General features: G+C 29.2%; 1 protein-coding gene and 1 pseudogene across 1 annotated transcript; both read right to left on the bottom strand.

Annotated features, from left to right (window-relative positions):
• Positions 1-2856: 2856 nt before the first annotated feature.
• LOC112704964 (probable indole-3-pyruvate monooxygenase YUCCA11) lies at positions 2857-4811 on the bottom strand (annotated as a pseudogene).
• A 12025-nt stretch (positions 4812-16836) lies between these two features.
• LOC112705995 (uncharacterized) lies at positions 16837-18266 on the bottom strand. The gene is made up of 2 exons (XM_025757057.3): positions 17967-18266; positions 16837-17835 (listed from the first exon to the last, which is right to left on the bottom strand). Exons 1-2 carry the CDS (start codon positions 18124-18126, stop codon positions 17090-17092), a joined length of 906 nt encoding a protein of 301 aa, XP_025612842.1. The 5' UTR covers positions 18127-18266; the 3' UTR covers positions 16837-17089.
• Between the last annotated feature and the right edge of the window lie 2489 nt (positions 18267-20755).

The raw sequence follows: 20755 nt of genomic DNA on the forward strand, positions 1-20755 counted from the left end.
AGAACGGAGGTGGTTGTCAGACACGCGTTCATAAGGGAGGATAACGATGAGTGTCACGGATCATCACATCCATCAGGTTGAAGTATGAGTGAATATCTTAGAACAAGAATAAGTGTGAATTGAATAGAAAAACAATAGTACTTTGCATTAATTCATGAGGAACAGCAGAGCTCCACACCTTAATCTATGAGGTGTAGAAACTCCACCGTTGAAAATACATAAGTGATGAAGGTCCAGGCATAGACGAATGGTCAGCCCCCAAAACGTGATCAAGAGATCAAAAGTGATCCAAAGATAGTCTCAAAAATGATCTAAAGATATGAATACAATAGTAACAAGTGCTATTTATACTAAACTAGTAAACTAGGTTTTCAGAAAATGAGTAGCTAAGTGTAGATAGTACAGAAATCCACTTCCGGGACCCACTTGGTGTGTGTTTGGGCTGAGCATTGAAGCTTTTACGTGCATAGGCTCTTCTTGGAGTTTAAACGCCAGTTTTGGTGCCAGTTCTGGTGTTTTACGCCAGAAAAGGGTCTCTAGTGGGCATTTGGACGCTAGTTTGGGCCATCAAATCTCGAGCAAAGTATGAACTATTATACATTGCTGGAAAGCCCAAGATGTCTACTTTCCAACGCAATTGAGAGCGCGCCAATTGGGCTTCTATAGCTCCAGAAAATCTATTTTGAGTGCAGGGAGGTCAGAATCCAACAGCATCTTCAGTCCTTTCTCAGCCTCTGAATCAGATTTTTGCTCAGGTCCCTCAATTTCAGCAAGAAAATACCTAAAATCACAGAAAAATACACAAACTCATAGTAAAGTTCAGAAATGTGATTTTTGCATAAAAATTAATAAAAATATACTAAAAAATAACAAAAACATACTAGAAACTATCTAAAAATAATGCCAAAAAACGTATAAATTATTCGCTCATCAGTACTCGAGAATATGGTTCGTCAGAAGGATAACATTGTTCAAAATTATAATCATCGAATAAAAGAGAAGGGTTTTAGTATGGATGATCTGGTGTTAAAAATTATATTGCCAATTGAAAAGAAATCGAAATTTCTTGGCAAATGGTCCCGTAATTGGAAAGACATTTTCAATTGATTGACCTGTATTCTAGAAATGCGTATCTAATTAAAGATATCGACTCAGGGAATGTGGTTAAGTCAATAAATAGAAGGTACTTGAAACAGTATCGATGCTTAGATATATAAAAAAGGAAGTTACAAATATTGAGAGTTCTAAATTGATGGAAGGAAAGATGCTAAAAGTTCTTGAAGTTCAGAATAGAGTTGAACCCCCTTTCACTGTCCAGGGAAGAGTATGCCTCGACTTGTTCATGATACGTGCTTCAAATGTTCTTGATATAAAGAGTTCAAGCGTTATTTAGAAAATATTAGTTTACATTTTTAGAATGTTTTAATTTAATTTGATATATTTTGATTTTGTTTATTTAATTACTATATTGGGCCTTATGCTTATGGGCTTTAGGTTTTCTTTGTTTTAAACTCATATTAGTTAAAACAAAGAAAACCTAAAGCCTATAAACATAAGGTCCAATCTAGTAATTAAATAAACAAAATCAAAATATATCAAATTAAATTAAATATTCTAAAAATATAAATTAATATCTTCTAAATAACGCTTGAACTCTTCATATTACGAACATTTGAAGCACGTATCAAAAAAGGTGTTTTACCGTTTCATATGAGGAAGTTTAAAATTTGAAATTGGGTAACTTCCTAGAGAATGCGAAGTAGTGGAGAGAGAAATTAAGAATAGTGGGAAACGTGTCAGATAGGTGCGAGTAAATGACAGGAAGTGAATTTCATTTATGATTGATTAATGCCTTATGATGATATAATAAGAGCATGTTAGGATTAAGTGTTATTATTCTAAGATGATATCGGAAATAACACATAAATCCTAAGGGGCAATTTGTTAGTCGAAAATAATTTGTTTCGAAAAGGGGAGCATTCAAAAAGTCAGTAAGCGTATGTCTTCAAAGAAAAGTCAACATTAAAAGAGAGCCCTTTTGGCAAGGAAGATCGAGCAATACTTTGTCATGACCAGTCAACAGGGTGATCGATGGGCTGAATTGAAGGTCCCAAGGTTTGAGGGTTGCATTTGAACGTTGCCTTTTGTCCAGCAAAAGAAGCGGGAACGATTACCTTTAGATTAATGAATGTGGGAGTTACACTTCAATTTGATTGGTTGAAGACTTTTATAAATAGGAGAAGACTCGGAGGCACAGAGGTTGGAACTTTGCTTTAGAAATTACTCATGCAAACTCACATCCCAGCGAATTTCTGAGTCTGCTTCGAATCAATTTTCTGTAGGGTTCCTTCCACTTGTTCTTACTTTTCATTTACATTTTCTGCAAACTTTACTTTCCTTGAAAGTTTATCTTTCAAGCAATATTTATTTTCCTTGTTCAATTCTATGTTTCATTACTTTAATTTCAGTTTTAAATTAAATTGAAGGAATTTTATTACTTTATTTAATTTCAACGCAAATCATTTTAAATTCAGTCAATTTATTTTCAAAGTCTTATTTACTGTTTTTAGATTTCCTTAAGTTTTTGTCCGATCGAAAGGTCCTTGATGCACTTTGAAAAATTGGTACTCGCAAAGAGGAGTAGGTTTCGCTCCATGATCATTAGATATCGAACCACTTTTGATTTGAAAAAAATCGACAAAACAATAACTAAGAATCGTCAGATGAAAATTTAGTCAAATCAATTAAATTATTTAACTGCTCTCAGCTATCAAGTTCACATGAAGTTGACTGCATCTGAGTTTTCACCTTATTTCAATCAATCGATCAACTTGCATGTATCACTGTAAAATTGCACTAAGATGTAATTTGATTGACCCTTGAAGTCAAAATAAAGTTGATATCATTTGCTATTTTCATCGCATCAAACGAGATGCCTTCTAATCCTCTTTTCGAAAATCCAGCACTGTAAATTTCATGTTCTCCTTTCCAATGATTTGGGTAACTTGGTTTTGGCATTCCATTCTCATTGAATAGATTCTTGTAATCCTGAACGGCCAAAAATGTAACATAATTAATTACACAAACATATTTATAAATACATTAACCCAAATAGTAATATTAGAAAGAAAAAAAGTCAAAATTTATTATTAATAAATATTAAATAAAATAAATTCTAATTGATTTTATTTATTTTTTTTTTGTTATAAAATATTTTGGTAATTTAAAATTGAATTTGAGACTACTATACCCACTATCCATTGAATAGATTTGTTTCTTCAGAAAATAATATATTATTTCCAAAATAAAAATACAAATATACGCACCTTAAGCCACTTTAGCACATTGGTTTTGTATCAAATAGCAAAGATGATTGCATCGAAATGAGCATGTTGTCCATCAACAAATTTAACGACCTTACCTTCTTTGATACTTGAAATACCAGGATAAACCTAAATTTAATTTAAGACAAGGATAACTAATATTGTTAATTAACAAATCAATTTATAAATTATAATTAATTAATTGAAAGTATAAAAAATTAACTTTTACTTAAACAACATTAACCGACTTTAATGTTTAGATTATAATTTAATATTTAAGATTAAATATTTATAATTTAAAGTATAAAATTTTAGATAAATAAAATAATTTTAAAAATTTGATTATTTAGCATTAAACAAGTATATACATAGTTATTACCTTCACTTTTCCCTTTTTAATCTTTTCTACGCAACCAACATCAATAGTAGGAGTAGTACTACCTTTTATTTTTAGTGCAAAAGGTCCTTCTTTTGGCCTCGTCAAACCATACTTAAACATATTCCCATACTTCAATTTGCTCATAAGAACCATCATCTTGTCCACTTTCTTCACCATGAAGTGTTTCAGCATCAACATACCCACATACACCATTTCCTTAGTAAAATAATGTACCTGAATGAATAGCATACACCCACTATTAAATTTTATTGGTTATTTTGAACTATATAGGGTTCATATATTAGAACAGATGCAATGCATGCAATTTTGATTGCAAGCACAAGAATTTACATAATTAAGTAGCTCACGTATATTTTAAGTTGATTTGTTAACACTCTAATTTGTAAGAATTATAAAACTTTCTTTTTTAGAGAACCAGACATATAAATAGTTATATATCTATCAACAGAAAAATAATTTACTTGACTTCTGATGACAATAGAGGTATATGCACCCCAATTTGAAAGATCATAAGTAATTTCCATGCCAGAATTGCCACATCCAACAACCAAAATATTCTTCTTGTACATTTCTCTCCCATTCAAATACTTGCTACAATGCATGGACTCTCCTTGATAGCTCTCAAGCCCTTTGATGTTTGGGATGTACTCTTCACTATTCTCTCCGCTCGCAACTACCAGAAACTCTGCCTCATAGATCTCGTCGGTACCAGAAGAGTTGTTGGTAACAAGGAGCCTCCACTTTCCACTGCTTTGGTCAATGAAAGCAGAGTCAACAGAGCAGTTGTAGTTGATGGCAATGCTGAAATGCGCAATGTAAGAGTCAATATAGCGCAAGAAATCAACCCTAGGGACAAATTTGGGAAAGTCGGAAGGAAAAGGATAATGTGGAAGGCTACAAAAGTCTTTTCCTAAATGTAGTTTCAAACGATCATAGACTCTTTTCCTCCAAAGAGAAGCAGGACAATCATCTCTTTCAAGAACAATGTTAGAGATTCTGTGCTTGTTGAGGCACCCTGCGGTTGCTATTCCAGCAAGTCCTGCACCTACAATCACAACAGGTACTTCAATAATCTGCATGCTTGATTGTTATAGTTAATAATTAATTTACTCTTGGTGTTTTTATAGTTTTATAAAATTCTGTTATTATTGAAAACATCCATGAGTTGTGATGATCTTTTTATAGTTTTTTGTTTGTTTTGTTGTAATTAATTATGGGGCAATGCGTATGTTTTGGAGATAGTGTAACTGATTACTGGTTAGTCAATTAATTTTTAGAGAAAATTTATTTTTACTGTCTAAAATTAAAAATCAATTATAAAATTGAAATTAAAATTAAAAATATATATTTAAAATATATGAAACATCATATATAGGTAATATATATATATATATATAATATTTTTTAATTTTTATACATAACATACTATACAATAAGAATAATATATAATTTAAGAAGATGATTTAATGAACATGTGTTTTAAGCTTATACATTTTAAAGTTATTATTAATAAAAAAATTAAGATAGTAATTTAATGAATTTTTCATCTTAACTACTTCTCATTCTTTTTTACTTTTTTTTAATATGGGACTAATTTCATACATTAATTTTCATACTTACAACATCAACATGAAAGTAGAAAAGTCAATGATTAATACCATTTTACTATAAAAATATACTTAAAAATGTGTGAGAAGAATTTTTTTGCATTGTCGGTTTGTATTGAGAGATATAGCTATAAGGATAAAGGCTAATCTGTATTAGTAGTGTAGCTTGTTTTGACTGCATTAAAATCAAATCGAGGAAGTATTTTATCTTTTTGTATATGATTTTTAAGATTTTGACTTTTTAATAGCCAAAAAAGCATGTTGTTGCTAAGTTACAAAGTTTTTGTCATTGAATTTATTTAAGATTGGAGTTAAAAAAATTTTGAAATTGATAGAAGGAAGTGTGACAGCCATAGATGATTAAAAGGCTTTAATGCCATGTGAACTTAATTGAAAAAGTGATGAAGAATCATGAACTGAGCTTAGTAATGCCCAGTTTCTTGTGTGCTAAGAAAGACAAAGAAAGAATGATATAGAAAGAAAAGAGAGTGATTGTATTTGATATTAATACAGAAAGTGTGATTATATATTGCAATTAATAAAAAGACAATATGAGGTATTTATACACCATTATGAATGAGAGTAAACAAGTTACACTAATGCAACTTAATCTTTATTGTTATAGCTATATCTCTCTATATGACTCATGTTGGGTTAGCTATACAATTATTTTAAGGTGAAAATTTAGGTGCAGTTAACAGCACATAAAGTTGATAACTGTTAGTCGAAAATAATTTGTTTCGAAAAAGGGAGCATTCAAAGAGTCAGTAAGCGTATGTCTTCAAAGAAAAGTCAACATCAAAAGAGAGCCCTTTGGCAAGGAAGATCGAGCAAGACTTTATCATGACCAGTCAACAAGCTGATCGACGGGCCAAATCGAAGGTCCCAAGGTTTGAGGGTTGCTTTTGAACGTTACCTTTTGTTCAGCAAAAGAAGCGGGAATAGTTACCTTTGGATTAATGAACGTGGGAGTTACACTTCAATGTGATTAGTTGAAGACTTTTATAAATAGAAGAAGACTCGAAGGCACAGGGGTTGAAACTTTGCTTCAGAAATTACACACACACACTCACATCCTAGCGAATTTTTGAGTCTGCTTTAAGTCAATTTTCTGTAGGGTTCCTTCCACTTATTTTTACTTTTCATTTACATTTTCTGCAAACTTTACTTTCCTTGCAAATTAATCTTTCAAGCAACATTTATTTTCCTTGTTCAATTTTATGTTTCAATACTTTAATTTCAGTTTCAAAAGTCCTTTGATCTAATTGAAGGCATTGTATTGCTTTATTTAATTTCAACGCAAATCATTTTAAATTCAGTCAATTTACAAAGTCTTATTTACTATTTTCAGATTTCCTTAAGTTTTTGTCCGATTGAAAGGTCTTTGATGCTCTTTGAAAAACAGGTACTCGCAAAAAGAAGTAGGTTTCGCTCTTAGACCATTAGATATCGAACCACTTTCGATTTGCTAAAAATCGACAAAATAAATTGGTATGTCCGGTGGGATAGTTTTAAAATTAAGTGTGTCAAATGATTTTTATGTGGTCATAGTGTATGCAATTGAGAAGTGGAAGGATTGTGCACCACTTTCGAATGCTAAAGGTGGTTCATCCACAAATGATAGTGCACCAGTAGTTGCACAATCTTCGGACGTACTTCACGTTCGGATGGTGTGGTAGTAACTGAAAGTATGGTGGTTACCAATGTTCAAACAGAAAATAGTGGGCGTAATACTCACCCAAGTGGTAATCCAATACCAACACAATCCCAAGTAACTGCTGGCTGGCCTCCGTATGGCCTTCCTCTAGGTTATACGCCACTAATAAGTGGCTTTGCCCCCCAATTCGATTTGGAGGTGCTGGTGGAGTGAATAATGTTCAAATGTCACAACAATATTCCGAGTATTCTCGAGATTTCAATGTGGGTTCTATATTGAATGCTTCTAATTCAGTGGCAGCATTTTGACAACATGTATATAGAAAGTCATCATGATTTGGTTAATTTGTTGACCCAACAAATGACAACAATCGTGAATCCCGTGATGGCAAATCATGAAACAAAGTTTGATCATCTTGCAAGACAAGTAGAGCGAATCACTCAAATTGTCGATTATATATGATAATAAAGAAAGGCAAAATGCAGGAGGAAATTATGAGGGTTTTAAAAATTTGTTTTAAAATGAAAATTATGCTCTTAGGGGCAGGAAAAATCCTCAGTTTATTCCTGGTAGCCAAAATGCTGATGATGTACTGGTTTGATTACGTGCTAATCAAGTCGGTGAACGTTATCAGGTTTCGAGAATTGTGGAAAATGTCCTCAATAGGGTTGGGTTCAACGTAGGATTTATGAATCGACCCCATTTTATGTCAACTTTTCCTCCTACTATTCAAATGGCTGAAGTGCCAAGAGGAATAAAAAATCCTAAAATAGTCACAATATTTGCTGGAGAAGTTGGGGAATCAACTACTAAACATGTTGCTCGATATTTGGTCGAGATTGGAAACTTGGCTAATGATGAAAATTTGAAAATGAAGTTTTTTCCTTCTTCGTTAATGAAGAATGCATTTACTTGGTTTTCAAATCTTAGACCAAATTCAATAACAACATGGGCACAGTTAGAAAATGCTTTTCATGCCCAATTTTATTGGAGAGAAATGAATGAGGCAGTTACTGACTTAGTGACTTTGAAATGTGAAGATAGTAAAAATATTGATGATTATATGATCTGTTTCAAAAACTAAAAGAGATAGACCAGTTTCAGTGATGTGTTTGTGTTTTCTCTCAATACTTCTTTGTTTTTAGTGTGTATATGGACATGACATTCTATGAAAAATACCATGAGCTGATACGTAGGAACTAAAAGACTTTGATAAGAACTCTTGCCCATGATCACTTTGTAGGGATTTAATCTTACATACGGTTTGATTTTCTATGTAAGTTTTGTACTTTTGAAATGCTTCTAAGGCTTGACTTTTGTTAACTAGAAGGTAAAGACAAGTAAACTTGCTATATGCATCTAAAAAATTGATGTAGTACCTAAAGCCATTAAATAAGGCAAATGGTGCTGGACCCGAAATATCTATATAAACTAATTCTAAGGGAGTGGTGTAAACATGTTTAGAATTATGGAATGGAAATTGATGCATCTTTGCCATGGTACAAAATTCACACACTCTATGTTGTTCATTTTGACTACAAATACTTAAACCACACTAATTCATAACTTGAGATACAATTCTTAAGGCAATATGACCAAGTCTCTTGTGCCATAATTCAATATCATTGAATTTGTTGGTCTGTGTCTTGAAGGCTACAGGAGGAGAATCTAAAAATTTTTTGTCATTAGTCTTATTAAAAACATGGAGTTTATATGTACTAGAATTAGGAGGAGAATAATTAGAATTAATACAAGAAGATGAATCAGGCACATGCTTTATTGAGTTATGATTTATTATAGCAAAATTGCTAGCAAGTACACAATCAGTAGTAGTAGAAGGAATACATGATGGATTATTGTTATATGCTACAGTAGGTGGCTGACTATTATTATTCTTTGAAAAAACAAAATTACACTTGTTATGTAAAGAAGATAAATTAGCAGTAGAATAATGTCTTGTAGTAGGATTCAAATCAGTAGGTTTAGGTATCACTAAATCATTGAAGGAGTAGATTCCTCCTTCAGCTTTGCCTTGTAGGAGAAGTTCCTTGGTAACCTGATCACAAATCCAACAGAATTTAGGCCAAAATTTAAAATAAACATTGTTATCCTCAGCAACTGTGAGACACTAAATAGATTTTGGGTAATGGTAGGAACATGAAGTAATTTGGTTAATTTAAAGCAGATATTTTGAGATTTATCATAAAGAAGAGTAGAACAAGAATTTAAGATAGACACTCCCTAACCATTACCAACGAATAATTGCTCAGGGCCTTGAATTGATTCAGTGGTATTCAAGAAATTAGCTTGCTCAGCTGTAATATGATGAGAATCACCCGAATCTGCATGCCAAGCTCCATCATTTGTTGGTGTTGATATAGATATGTAGGCCTTTGGTTGATGGAATGAGGTTGCTGGAGGTGGTGAAAAAGAGTTTGCATATGGAATTGGTGGTTGAGATGAGCTGAAGGAGGAAGAATTTTGGTACTGAGCATCAAAGCGATGAAAACAATTCTAAACTACATGGTCAATTCTTCCACATAATTGGCATTGTAGCCTCTGATTGGTGAACCGGCCCCCTCCTCTCAAGGACCTTCCTCCCCTACCTCTTCTTCCATTAATTCCTCTTCCAAAATTAGGGGTTGATGATGTTGGAATTTGAGTGAAATTGGCTAAAGCTATACCTTGTTCAGGCTTCTTGAACTTCTCAAGCATGTCTTCATAGGCCAAAAGAAAAGATTCAGCTTTACTGACGGTGAAATTTGTCATCCGAGACATTACTAAAGTAATGTAGCCTTGGTATTCTTCTGTGAGACCATCCATAATAGCTTGGATATGATCATCTTCCTGAAATGGATAGCCAATTACAAGAAGGGAATCTACCAATTTTCAAATTGTTGAGAGGTAATCAGTTATGGTAGAAGTTTTCTTGCACGCTCTCAATTGAGTCTTCAAACTTTGTATTTTTGTTCTTGATGAAGTGGTGAAGATATCAATGATCTTTTTCAACTGTTCCGAAAAGGAGGTACAATGCACAACCTTATTCTTGAAAGTGTTAGAAATAGATGATACCAACCATGTCATGAGAGCATGATTATGTTGACGCCATTTTTTATATCGATCTGATTCTTTTTTAGTTGTGGAAGAGCTTGTTGTAATCTTTGTAGGATCTTTTCTTTCTGCAGAAATTGTTGATTTCTTTGATGATTCCGAGTCTTCTTTTCCTTCAATAGGTGTTACTGATTCATACTTTGTTGAAGCTTTTAATTGATCGAGATGATCTTCAAGTAGTTCTAGCATCTGAATCGTGAGAAGAATGCTATGATTCTAGGTAGTGAAGTTGTTCTCTTTCAACTTATTAGCCACTGAAACTAACATATTTCTGATGGAATTGAAAGATGATGTAAGAAGGAGGACCATAATAATCGTGCACCAAACTCTTAGTACCATGTAAGTGTTCTTTATATACCCAAAAATGAAAAACGGCACTTTATGCAGTGAATATACAGAGTGTTTTAGAAACTAAATGTATTTTTTTTATTTGATATGTAATTACCTATTACAATATAGCATACTTCTATATATACATATTTCAGAAATGCATCAGTATAACTAATTGATAGAAATTTAAATTCTTCTTAACAGAATTATAACTAATTCAAACAGATTCTAACTAATTCTAGTTAATTTACCACACACATCACTAATCTCTTCCCTTAACAATATTCACCAGTTTAATATAGAAAGCAACCCTTCTCATTGTACTTACACAATTCTATTCTTTGAATAACTTTTAATTGGTGTTATATATAGCTATACAGATATAATTAACTGTATTGTATTATTTATATTTTAAGTGAGGTACATATAAACTTATTAAAAATGAAAATTTTTTTCAAGATTTTTAATATATGATCCGGTGCATAACTAAAACTTTTACTAGTAATTACTATATCATCAATTGAGGTGTGTAGTCTATTTAGAAATCATTTCTTCTAGCTGATTTGAAAATGAAAAGTCATGTGATGTTTAACATTGACCATATTTCTTAACTGACGGATTCTATGATTTCTAAGCAATTAAACATTCAAAGTTTTAATTTTAGCCTCGCACATATGTTAATTCCATCACAAGAACTAAGAAGGTATACTATTAATTAGTATATGTCAAATATAGTGGCCATGACTAGACACTATGATGCGACGAATGCTGCAAGTTAAAGAAAAGGATTAATAATAATACCGCACAATTATTATTTATAATTATAATATTATTAATAAATCGTTCTGTTAAAGCAAAAAGAAAAGCTTGGTTCGGGAATTGAATTGCACGGGCGTGCACATTATATAATACTCTGAATTTATTAACATACACTTGATTTTGATGGTGGATCTATTTGACGCATACATTATTGAAAGCAATTGTGTGTTAATTAATTTAATTTTTATTTGCACCTGCCAACTGCCGGCACAACCTATTTTAAACTTTTACCGAAACATGGGAGATTTTAATTTCTACTGTTCCTCTAGAAGAAATGTCCACCACAATGATGTATCCAACAAAACGTATTAAAAAAATAATACTATATCATCATTAAATATTATTATTTTTTGTCAATAAAAAAATTGTACTTATATTTATAGATGTTTTACGTATAAAAAATATATAATTTTAATTATATTTATCAGTGTTTTACATACATGATTTAATACATATAATTTATACATATATATTTTAAAATTTACACACATAAATTAATAAAATTTATTTATTAAAAATAATTTAATATTTATACTAATTAAATAATAATTAAGAATACTAAAAATTGCCGATACTTATTAAGAGTTTCTCTTTAAAAAAATTGTTTTTATTAATCAATACTTTAAGGTTTACTTGTTAAGCTAGTTACTATTGAAAATAAAAATATGTATTCTTGCTTTATTAACTAAATCATTTAATAAAAGAAGCAGCTAGCCGATAAAGCTTTTATTTGAAAATTTTTTGCTATAATTTAAGCTTTACAATTGAAAGTGGTCAATTGGAGTAATAATACATACTATTATTATTACTTTGTAAAAATTGGTATTTTAAAAAAAATAATAAACTACCATTTTGCCCTTCAAAAAGTTAATTTTTGATAAAATAATTTCCCAAAAAAAAAAGTTAACCCTTCGAGAATTTCAATTTAAAAAAAATATACTATTTTTTTATAAATAATTGATGCATTTGGTCCAAAATGTTTTGAAACATTTGAAAAATAAGATGTATATAAGAAACAAAAAAAAAGTCAATTTTTAGACTTTTTCAATTTTATTTTTGAATTTCAAAAAATTTACTTAACATAAAATTACTAAACTTAGAAGGTAGAAAAATCTTATTTTACAAAATAGACTTACAAAAAAATTACATTAAAATATAATCTTTAAAATCCGTATGTTTTTACTTGGCTTCCTCATATTTAATGCATTTGATTACATTAAAATCATTTTTGGAGGGTTAAAATATATTTTCCTTTTTCCGAAAGGTCATTTTATAAACAAGCTAAGTTAATATTTTCGGGGTAAAATAACATTTTACTCAAAAAGAAAATAATGCATCTAAATTCTAAACACTATTGCATCTGATACAATAAATTCTATATATGCTTGTCAATAATTTTATCAACCCAACAATTATTAATGGTCGAAAGTAGTATTACTTCTTGAAAAGTGCATTTGACAAAAGTGGTATACACTAACAAGGATGAAGGATCTCACTTTCTAAGCGATCTTGGGCGGTTTCATCGGCCCCCTTTAACATATATTAACTGTATATTTGGATATTTTTAACCATTAATTATATTAGAGATAGAATTATTTATTTATCTTTTTCTATCGATTTAAATTTAAAAACAAAATAATTCATGATAAAAATTTTATAATTTAAAAGTCTAAATTTAGAGTTCAATGATTGATAATCCTAAAAAAATTAGTATAAATGAAAGAAAAAATTTGAGTTTATACCAAAATAGATTTTTAAAAAATTTTGCATTGGACATTTTTGTCTCTCAAAAATTTTTTTTACGTCGAGGTCTTTGATCTTTATAAAAATAATACATATAAATCTTTATTTTAGTTAATTCTATTGTTTTTATTTGAACAAATAAATTTTAAAAGATATGATAGAATAATTTATATATCTTATTTTTATAAAGTTTAAGAATTATAATATAATAAAAAAATTTAGAGATAAAAACATTCTGAGTAGAGTATATACTAAAAAAAATTATTATGCAAAAAGTCATACAAATTTTAATAAAAGTTTATCTCAATAATATATTAGAGATATAATTATTTATGTAAAATAAAAGCCTTGGAAAACGCACAAAATGAAAGAAGTAATATAATAAACATACTGCTGTTTAATGGCATATATAGGAATCTAGCTAAGGGTTACTTTCATAGTTTCATGCATATACTCTACTTTTGTTCTTTCTATCCGATAAATCTTCAAGTGGCTATTGCAACTAGCATCGTAATTAGCTTATTAGTAATTAGTAATATTACACATAGCCATGCATGTTCACTCTAATTAACTTAATTACCGATCAAGTATATACTATACAGAGATGGCAATTAAAGATTTTATGACAGAACCTTTCATTAGGTTTCGTACATGGTTGATTTTGGCTTATTTATTGATCTTGATTCAAATATTATTCAAGCTGGCCCCTAAATCTTTTTTAAAAATTGATATATATGTCCACAGCATGCATGCAAATGTGATGTTATGATTATTATTATTTAGGTGTATTAAAAATATAATTATTTATATGTCTTTTATTATCAATTTAAATTTTTTAGATGAATGCATGATATCAAAATTTTTATTACCAAAAGTTTAGATTTGATTCTTATTGAATTTCAAAAGAAAAAAAATTAATAAAAGAAAAAAAATTTATGCAAAAATTTAAACAAATTTAAAAAATTATTTAAAAAATATATTAAAAATATAATTATTTATATATATTTTTTATTAACTTAAATTTTTAAAAGAAGTGGCACGATGACTTATTGACTAAATATGATGTTATTTCATACAAGTCATCGGAAGTGTTAGCAATATGAAAGAAAACAAATCCATTATACTATAAAGAAAACACATGGGAAAAATAAAACTCAAGTAACTATTGTTTATGGTAAGACATCACTTTTCTTACAGAAGGACATTTCTTGTATGCAAAACTATTTTTTTTGTAATAGAGGCAGTATTAAACTATCTACATCCTGTGGTTTTCTGTTTTGGTACATCTGAAAATTACACATCCTGTGGTTGATTATTGTATATTCCTACATGTTTCCTTTAATTTAGATCTTGATTATATAGCTTGATTTATTTATCAAATTTTCATCCACGCTATTAAAAACTATACTTTTATCATACACAAAAATAGAAGTAATGATGATATATATGGTTCACATGCTAGAATTATATAACAATATATATATAATCTTTGTTAAACGCTTTTAATATTTTATTATCTGATGTTAGAAAGACAAAAAAAATATTTTATTTAATATTTATTTATTGTATAACATTGAATAAAACTAAAAATAATAAATTTTAACAGTTTTTAGCTAATAATTTTTGTTATCAAATATTTTTTTTTCATTCATATAGCGCTCTTTTATTCGGGTTTAAAACTCTTGATTTATTAGTCTGCTAAACCTAACTACATATATACACATTATTATAAGTATTGATTTCATTCTTTGACTTATTTATTTCCTTTTGTCACAAATTAAATTATATTGTAGTTCTTGCCCAAGTCCAAACAATGCATTAATTAAGATCTACGTACCAAAACAACTACTTTGTTATTTCTTTAATATGGTTCTAAAGTCTAATAAACTTCTAAAAGACCCAATCAAAACTTGTTATGCATATTATTCATGTTCTATATGCACATATGTATCTCTTGCTCCTTCTTTCTTTTTTGGTATTACTTGAACCCCTTTTCATACCTGCTTTATTTCCTTTTAGCTAGCTCCACCTCTCTTCATTTTATTGGCATATGTCCCAATTGACAGTTATGACGTCATTGTTTGATCCTATCCTAGCTAGTTAACATTATACATCAGAGAATAATATACATCGTTTCATTACGATATCAAGAGTAGCAAAGAAAATGGTTGTCGCATTTCCAGAGAATATACATGTTATACATAACGTAGCACCTAACCAAAACTTACTTTCAAGCATTTAGTTACACATTATTAATTCAGGTATGTAATATAATACACTAAAACTCGGTCACTAATAAATTAATTATTCGTATAAAATATATGTTAAAATATAAAATATTTATTAAAAATAAATTAAATAATATATATATTCATACATAAATACTTAATAATTAATTTAGTAATTAATTTTCAATGTGTATTTAATATTTTTATTATTTATTTATTTAAATTTAAATATTATCAATTTAATTTGTTTGTTCATTTCATCTTTCATACATACATTTTAAACATTAAAAAGAATTAAAATTCTTTACACATTTTAAACATTTTTAATAAATAAGACTGAGTCATTCTTGAACTTTGAGGAGAAAGAAAAAAACTTGTCATACATAAAAGAATGACAGTGATATATAAAGAAGCTTTACAACTAATGAATTAGAGAAAAATGTTAGTATTTTTTATTAATATTAATCAATATTTATTAATATTTTATTTTTATATTATTAGAATTTAAAAATTAAAATTTATTATTTATTATTTAAAATTTAAAATATTAATCAAAATTAATAAATTTTACTAGTTATGTAACATTGGGCTAATAAAAGCACCCTTCCGATAAATTTATCCAACAATATAATTAATTAATAATTTCTGTATTTACGATAATTATGTGGAAGCACTCACAAAAATTAACCCAATACCATTTTGGGGATGTATATATGTTTATTCTGATATTTAACTCAGTTGTAATTACTTTTTCTTAGCTTTTACATGTTAACCAGACATATTTCCTTTTCATAAATCATTATGATAAATAACTAGATACAAATCAAAAGTATCTTTGCTCATAAAAACAATTTCACATTAAAATTAGATATCAAAATCAACTAACATATATTTTTTATAAATATATGTATATTTTAACTTATTTTTAATATAAATTTTATATTTTAATATAAGTGACTGATTTTAGTATTCACTTAATATAGTTGTTAATTTACTATCATACATAGTAAGTTTATAAGCTTACTTTAATTTCTAATATGAGATTATTCGACAGCTATAGCAACACACATGCAACAATATAATAGACTAATTAAGCATTCATCTCATGAATTTTACTGCGGAATATAATTAATGCATACACTGCATTCATTAAGAAGTTACACCTACCTCTAAAAACCCTCCAATCAGTAAACGTAATATCTTCTAAGATGAAAAAGATATATATATATATAACATTAACAGTCACTAATTTTGTCATTACAGAGAGAAACAAGAAATTTCAGTCAATATCTTCAATAAAATTCAAGTCTAGCAAAGCAAATACCATACTCAAAACTTTATCCCTTGGTATAATTAAGGGTGGAAACTCAGGTGCAGTTAACTTCACGTAAAGTTGATATTAAAAGTCGTTAGATAATTTGACTCATTTGACTAAATTTTCATTTAGCGATTCTCAAATATTAACTTCACGTGAAGTTGACTGCACATAAGTTTTCACCATAATTAAGACAACACTTCAATATTTATTATCATATTCCTAAATCCTAATCACAAAAAAGTTGGAAATTTTGATCACTCTAATTAGTTAACAAAATCAGAAGTAAGATAACCTTGAATCTTAATTGAAGCATACCTTATATATGATGATTGATTGCTTGATGGAGCCTCATGCAGAGGATGATGGACTAGCTAGAACTAACTAGGTAGTATTTCATAATTTCTAATTCCTAGAATTCATAATCAAGGAGTGAAAAAAAATATATAAACTAAATACAGCTAGCTAGCTAGCTAGGAAGCTACTAAACTATATATATATGATATAATTAATTAAGTATATATAAAGTTAATTAATTAAAATATGTTTTAATTTTCTAGGAAGAAGAGACACCGACGCCCAAAAAATCAATGAAAGGAACTTCATTTTTAGGTTCATGATCTTCTTCTTTCTCCTTCTCCGTAGAACTACCCTTGAAGGCGAAGGGATTCGGAACGATCCTCTTGTAGTTTTGGAGCGATGATGAGAATCCATTAGAGGAACCAAATGGTGCAGTAGTAGCAGTAGTAGTAGTAGAAGCACCCGGGAAAACTCTGCAATAGAATCTATCGGAGGTTCTAGAACCTTCTGGAAGATAAATATTGGAACCGTTGATGGTGAAATAGTCTTTTCCTCCTCCTCCTCCTTTTCTAAAAGAATCAGTTACTGGCGGAACAGAAGATGCGAAATTCCAAGAAGTAGAAGCTTTATTGCTATCGAGGTTGCGAAAATCGAAGAATCTGGAATATTCTAACCCGATTACTCTTGCTGGTCTCTTGATGATGTTACTGGAAGAAGAAGAAGAATTGGAATCGTTGTTGTTATTATTGAAAATCATCATGTCTTGGAAGGTTCTTTTGCCACAAATCTTGGATTGCTCTCTTTGCTTTCTTGCCATGATCACGTGCCAGTGATTCTTGACGGCGTTATCTGTTCTTCCCGGAAATAGCCTCGCTATCAGGGCCCACTTGTTGCCGTGAATGCGGTGCGCCGCCAGTAACCGCTCTTCCTCCCCCTCCGTGAACGGCCTCCTGTTGATTCTTGGATCTAGCTGATTGAACCACCTTAATCTACAACTTTTCCCTATAATTCAATAGGTTAAATTTGTGATTAACTATAATTACAACCTTCATACCTTATAAAAAAAAAATAGTTCCTAAATTAGTCATTCGTATAAAATATAAAATACATATTAAAAATAATTCAATATATACCTGATCTTCCTTGAAGTTTTTCAGCAATGGAATTCCAATTCTGAGCACCATATTGTTCAACAAGTTGGCGAAGCTTTTCATCCTCGGCGGGTCGCCAGTGACCGCGAGGACAAATCTTAGTGTCCTCACAAGTATTGTTATTATTAGAAGAATCCTCCATGGATACTACAACTATGTTGGATGAATTATTTCAATTATTAACGGTAGACAGTTGAGGTTTTTGGGTTCAGAAGAAATGAGAGAAATCTTGAACATGAAGCAGTGAGAGATAAGTCTGAAAGAAGATATATAGGAAAGTGGGGTTGGTTTAGGGTTGTGGATGGCAAGTCACTTTTGTTGTCTTCACACGACATACATATTATTATTCTTCTTTCTTATTCTGCCCTATCTTATTATTCATCACTGTTTATCTATCAAATTAATATACCTTATTAGCTGATTATTCACCGTCTAATATACCATATACTCAAAATTTATTATCTAGATACACAAACATGATAGAACATAAACACTTGGTTGATTTTAAAATTTTAACTTTGATGTTAAAATTACGGTGAAAACTTAAGTGAGGTGGATTTCACTCAAAACCGTTAGATAAAAAATTAGTCAAATCAGTCAAATTAGCTAAATGTTCTCAAATATCAACTTCACGTAAAATCGATTCTACCTGAATTTTCACCTAAAATTACATAAACAATTTAACTGTTATTCCAAATTTTTTATTTATTTTAATACTAGAATGAAACTGTAAAAATTTTGCTTGTCTTTTTTTTTCTCTTTTTATTTATTTACCTTTTATGGTCGGAATATTTATGATTGAGAATGGTAACTAATTTTTTTGTTAATTCTTCATGTAAAATTCGGTCCAGAAATTTTAAAACATTTTATACCTAAGACTAGGTAAGATTGAAACTCTTAGTTAGAGAATGATAAAATATTCCTAATCTTTATATGTAAGTAGTGTTTTATTATTATTGTTTATTTATATAGTTCAAATTTCTTTATAATTTTTTGTTATATTTTTCTATTCACAAAATATTAAGTGAGTCTCAAATTAAATGGGTGTTGAACACCTAACTAAAAGAAAAACAAAAAGGAAAGTAAGACTTTATTCTTTTAGATCCAACATATACATATACAGTTCACATATATAGCATTATTACTCTTTCTATAGCCTTCAACGTCTACCTTTATCAAATTCCTCTCTATTTTTGACACAAGTAAGAAAAACAAAACTCTTGTTTATTTCTACTATTGGCAATCGTTTTCGAGCTATTTAACCATAGTCCATAGAAGCTTGTTAATAATTAAATCCACTTGTGTTTTGGTTACCTTATAGTTTTTGTTAAAGGGACATATCTCTGCGGTTGAAACCAATTCTAAGAAAAAAAATATGGAACAAGTGGTTGGAGAATTGCCAATCTTAGTCAATAATGGAACATTGTATTTATGTACCTGCGATAAAATCCTTCCAAAATCTTTCTTTTCTTATGGTGCAACAATAATACTTTTTAGCAACATATATATGTGACCCCTTTTTCTTCAGATGTTGTATAGCATATAATATATACGATGATATGAAGCTTTATTTATGTTTTTTTTCCCTTCTAGAGTAACGCAATTAATATTTTCGTTTAGAAAAGTTTAGGATCAGCAACTTCATTAAATTTTGGTCAGTATGTAACCAGCAAAGGAAAGTAAGTCATTGGATGAAATTTCACACTATTAAAATCATCATTAATGACTATTTGATAGCTATAAATCACAAAAATTGCTGACTCCTAACATTCCTCTCCTCTTGTGTTTTTGTTGTCAAAGGCATTTAATTTTAAAATGTGTTTGCTTTTGTTTAAGGTACTTTAATTTTTGGTAAAAAAAATTATTTTCTTTGTTTAATTTTATAAATTTTTTATTTGATCATTTTTTCTTAAAACAAAATAATCTGATCACTTTATGTTGGGAGATAATATTAACCTATATTACATAAATTCAAATGCAGCTAACTTGCCATCAAGTGAACTTTGCCCATGTTGGCTTATCCAGTTTTAACTAGGAAAACGTGTGTAGCATAATCAGATACAAAGTTACAAAGCAAAATTTTCCTAAATTAATGCATAATAAAGTTGGTAAAACCAAGGTCCTCATCATGCCCTAATTGAAAAAATGACAATATTGATTTGGTGAGCTTTAAATACATCCACATGTTTCCAATATCAACAAAGCTGTAATTCTTTTTTATGACTGGTATCTTCGCTGGAGTATTTTTAGAATATCATTTTTGATATTTTTAAAAAGTAAATTGATTTAGAATAAAATTTATATTAAAATGAATTAATATAATAAAATTGGTATCACTTTAAAAATATAATATCATCTTAGTAAAAAATTAATAAAATTTTATTACTCGTATAATTATGTCGATGAAATAATTAAAAATAATATAAAATTTTAATTAGATTAAAATTAAGCGTTAAAAGAATAAATTTTATTTTTAATTTTAAATCATTATTTATGACATATGATTCTACAAATATTTTTATATCATCTTGTAGGATATAAAAATAAAACTAAAATTAGAACCAGCATCAGCATCGGTGTTAATTAATAACATTAATTTCAAGAGTTAGTTTACTTTTTAACTCACATTTTTGTTTTCTGAACTTTCAAGAGCAAACCAACAAATATCAAGTGTCACAAATATCCCAAACAATCATTCTTATTGATTAGTAAACTTTGTGGGAAGATAAGACAGGAATTTCATCAAGTGGTAGAATGATTGGTAGTTTCCT

The sequence above is a fragment of the Arachis hypogaea genome, chromosome 8, assembly GCF_003086295.3.
Source record: "Arachis hypogaea cultivar Tifrunner chromosome 8, arahy.Tifrunner.gnm2.J5K5, whole genome shotgun sequence".
Lineage (NCBI taxonomy): Eukaryota > Viridiplantae > Streptophyta > Magnoliopsida > Fabales > Fabaceae > Arachis > Arachis hypogaea.

What these genes read in the sequence shown, in the direction of transcription:
- LOC112705995 (XM_025757057.3), bottom strand. Translation starts at nt 18,126, where the DNA reads ATGGAGGATTCTTCTAATAATAACAATACTTGTGAGGACACTAAGATT. An exon ending in AAAACTTCAAGGAAGATCAG is followed by an intron (nt 17,836 to 17,966) that starts GTATATATTGAA and finishes ATTGAATTATAG; the next exon opens with GGAAAAGTTGTAGATTAAGG.